This window comes from Limulus polyphemus, unplaced genomic scaffold (genome assembly GCF_000517525.1).
Source record: "Limulus polyphemus unplaced genomic scaffold, Limulus_polyphemus-2.1.2 Scaffold776, whole genome shotgun sequence".
NCBI lineage: Eukaryota > Metazoa > Arthropoda > Merostomata > Xiphosura > Limulidae > Limulus > Limulus polyphemus.
The window spans coordinates 20919-25083 of NW_013666386.1; the positions used below are offsets into that span (position 1 = coordinate 20919).

At 34.6% G+C, this 4165-nt stretch overlaps 1 protein-coding gene across 1 annotated transcript in view; it reads right to left on the minus strand.

The window, feature by feature from the left end:
- The window catches only part of LOC111086007, a gene marked incomplete at its 3' end in the record, with an annotated part of 36259 nt that overhangs the window by 18510 nt on the left and 13584 nt on the right, over nt 1-4165 (minus strand). The window contains exon 2 of the mRNA XM_022387190.1: nt 2674-2920. Coding sequence (XP_022242898.1) covers nt 2674-2920 — 247 coding nt within the window. The remainder of the gene's footprint in view (nt 1-2673; nt 2921-4165) is intronic.

A 4165-nucleotide genomic window follows, 5' to 3' on the forward strand; every position in this document is an offset into this window, starting at 1 on the left:
AACTGTCTATAATTAAGTAGTATACCGAAGTTGAGCACACCAACTGTCTATAATTAAGTAGTATACCGAAGTTGAGCACACCAACTGTCTATAATAGAGTAGTATACCGAAGTTGAGCACACCAACTGTCTATAATAGAGTAGTATACCGAAGTTGAGCACACCAACTGTCTATAATAGAATAGTATACCGAAGTTGAGCACATCAACTGTCTATAATAGAGTAGTATACCGAAGTTAAGCACATTAACTGTCTATAATAAAGTAGTATACCAAAGTTAAGTCACTCAACTTAAGATAACTCCAGTCATTTTTACCATCTGAAATAAACTAAGTCACGCGTGGCTTTCTATAAGGTGGGCCCGACTCACCCCAAACTGTAAAGACTATCTAATTTATCTTCAAGATACAAGGTTCGTTTATTGAAGAAATTTGTTTCAAGAGCTAGTAACATAATTTAAACAGACATACATGACAACTTTCCTGGTTCCAATTACACCACATTTTGTTATTATTTTCGAATTTGAAACAAAATCAATAACTTGTGAAAAACTTTTGAATCAGTGTTTCCTCAGAGAACACCTCCGTTCTGTCTCGTTCACTCTTGGAATGAACGATGTTCAGCAGATACATACTAATAGTGGCATAAAATAGGAATAGTGAAACAAATTTCATTGTATGTGCGCTAATTATTGTGAATTATCATGTAGCATTTGTCGATAACAACAGTCAAGGAGAGAGGAAGAGGTTAAGATTGAACCTGACCCCCCAGGTCGTGCAACGACAAATACCGATCCAGACCAGCAACGACCAACCAATATAATTGTAAAGATTAAAACTGTGCCCACAAAACCGGACTATTGTGAAAAAACAAACAAACGAGATGTTTAGTAAATTTTATTAAAACTTCACTTTTATGGTTAGTAAGTAGCACGATATGATCATTTATAACTCTGATTACACAAGCCTGCGATGGTTTTATTGTCTTGAAATTTTTACATGTTCTACAGCAATTCCTGTACGCTGAATCCGAAAATGATATCCATTTTTCTCCATCATGTACATATTTGTCACAAACATTCATAACGCAATACATAAAAGAAAGACCACAGCACGTAGTTTTGAGACTAAAAGACGTAGATTTCACAAAATTAATCAGGATGAATGAGGATGCATTTTCGTTTGACATCAATGTTCTTCCCTTTTATTCAGTTTGTTTGTAGTTTTGTTAACAAACATAATAATAATAATAAAAAAATGTTTATAGTGGTAAACGAAAAAATAATTTGATCTAAGTAAGAGGTTTTCTTTTCTTCTTCCCGATTTGTAAAAAAGTCTTTAGGTGATAGAAAAAAAAATTAATATTATTTTCGAAATCTGAATTTTGCATGAAAGTACAAAAATTAACAAAGATATGCTTAGAACATCAACCACGTCCAAGTCAATCAGGAATGATTTTTTCATCAGTAGAGCAAGCTATTATTATGAAAGAGGTTTCTCCAACCTAAAAATAAAAAGCATTACAGTGACGTTGGATATGCCTCCTGGTACTATTAGAAAGATAATAAACAAGCATTTACAATTAATGAAGGTTCATAAACCAGATATTCCCAAAACTCCAATTCAACGGCTATTTTCATGAAGAAGATGGAAATATGGCAGTCCATTCGACATATAACTGACAAATCCTTGGATGTAACTCTAATAGAGTTCTTGACAGCTTTAGTAGCTGACGTCCACATACAATGGAACGTTTTTTTGACAAGGTGTGTGGTCTAAGTTTGATCTCGTCTCCTTCGCAGAAACTTGTTAAAATGTAATAAATATACTGGTCAAAATACTCAATGTTACAAAAAAATTAAGATTAAAATCAACTAAAGATAACCAAACAAATAAAAATAAAATACAGAGAGTTCTTTTAAAAACGTAGCAAGTCCAATACGAACATGTAATTTCTATAGGACCATTAAATCATCCTATGCTTCTGGCTTTTGTTGATAATGCTAAGTTTAAATGTCAAAACACGTGAAGATTTATCCCCTAGGTTAAAGGATAGCAATGTCTTCTATGTATGTATGTATGTGTGTGTGTGTGTGTGTGTGTGTGTGTGTGTGTGTGTGTGTGTGTGTGTGTGTGTGTGTGTGTGTGTGTGTGTACGTATAATTAGTTGTTTCCTACAATTGATTTTTTATAGGAAGATGAGTCCTCCGTTTCCACGCTCTAAATTAAAACAGTACACCTAGTATAAGTGCCTAATTTATCACAATCATCAACCTGGCAAGGTAAAATATGATCACTCTCGTCATCCTTCCTGTGTAGGCAGAGAGATAATGCGTTACAACATCACCTGCTCGTTAGCTAGTTATGGCTATACATCATAGTAGGGTTATTAAGTAGAATGTATTTAATAATATACTCTTTGCTGTCACACATAAGAGTTTACAAAAGTAAACTATATTGTTAGAAATAGTGCTTTAAAATCTATTGTACCTTTTCATCTAACTGATGTTTTATAACTTATTCGTGAAGAATGATAGAAATAAGTGGTACTGTCATTCTACGTAAGTAATGCTTTCAAAACAAATTAAATTATAACTCTAAATAACAAGCGTTATTGTTATTCATTTCTAATGTTGCGTGGTCTGAAAAATTTCAACGTACGAAAAAAATCTCACCTTCTTTATCCATACTAGCTGTGTTGATAGTACTACGCATGTTTCGAGCAGGTTTTAAACATGAGGAAGATACGAGACCTTGATGAGGGGAAGAACCACTAGAGCATTGCTGACGAACCATACAGCACTCTGAACCTGAGGCTGTAGTATTTGTTCTCTCCACCTGCTGGCCAGATCGAACACTTAGTTCCTGACAGCTGGAACGAGCCACATGGCCTTCTACAACCCACATGGCTTCATCAAATCCCTGAAAGGAAGACAATGGAAACCAAGACGATTTGTATTACTTTCTTTTAGAAGAAACTTGCTTATACCGACTGTAAAAATACGAAGAAAAATATACAAAATTAGTAAACCTAAGATCTAGCTTGAACAAACTAAATTAAATTTTTAACAGCAATAAATCCTGAGCTAAAAATTCCTCCAACAGAGTATAATGTGAAGGATTTAATTTTTCCCCCTTTGTTTGATTCCTGACAAGTATAAAAGCAAAATCATAACATTCACGTTTTGACGCCTGGCATGGCTTGGTGGTTAAGACGCTCGAGTCGCAGGTTCGAATCCCTGTCGCCGAACGTGCTTGCCCTTTCAGATGTGGGGGCGTTATGATGTTGGTCAAAGAGTTGGCCGTTGGTAGTATTTACTAGCAGCCTTCCCTTTAATCTATCACTGCTAAATTAGAGACGGCTAATGCACATAGCTCTCCTGGAGCTGTGCGCGAAATTAAAACCAAACTGGTTGTAACCCCTACTTTTAGTTGTTTTTTTTCCTTACTTATCAAAGCTATCAACCATGTTCAACTCAACCAGCAACTGTTAAGTCACATCAATCATCAAAAATGTGGTCTGTAAGATATTTTTCCCAAAGTTAAAATAAAGAGAAAAAATTAAAAAAAGATTTAAAATTTACTCACAACTCTATAAAACAAAAACAGAAACGCTGATTAATAACTTACAACATAAACATGATGGCATCTGTAACTTAAGAAAAAATCGAAAGGTTTGTTTCAAAATTTCGCTGCATAAAGCTACACCAGAACCATTTGTGCTACCCGACCTTAAGGGAAGGCAACTAGCAAACAACACTCACCGACAACTCTTGCACTACTCATATCTAATTGAATAGTGGGATTTAACTGTTACTTTATAGCGCATCCACAACCCCAAAGTGCATAGCGCGTTGTTGCATCAACGGGTCGCGAACCATTAATGTACAGACCGGGTACACTAGTCACTATGTCACGACCGGCTCAAAATCAAAATTAAAAGAATATGAAGAATACCGTTCTGAATAAGATCTTTGATTACACAGGCCTGCGAATTTAAACTACATAAAAGTTGTTTTGGCTTTAATAACAGATTTTCCATAAGTCAGCTACATAGATTTCGAAAATAATATTCTTTTTTTTTTTTCTATCACATAAGGATTTTTTACAAATCGGGAAGAAGAAAAAAAACTCTTACTTAGATCAAATTATTATTTCGTTTACCAC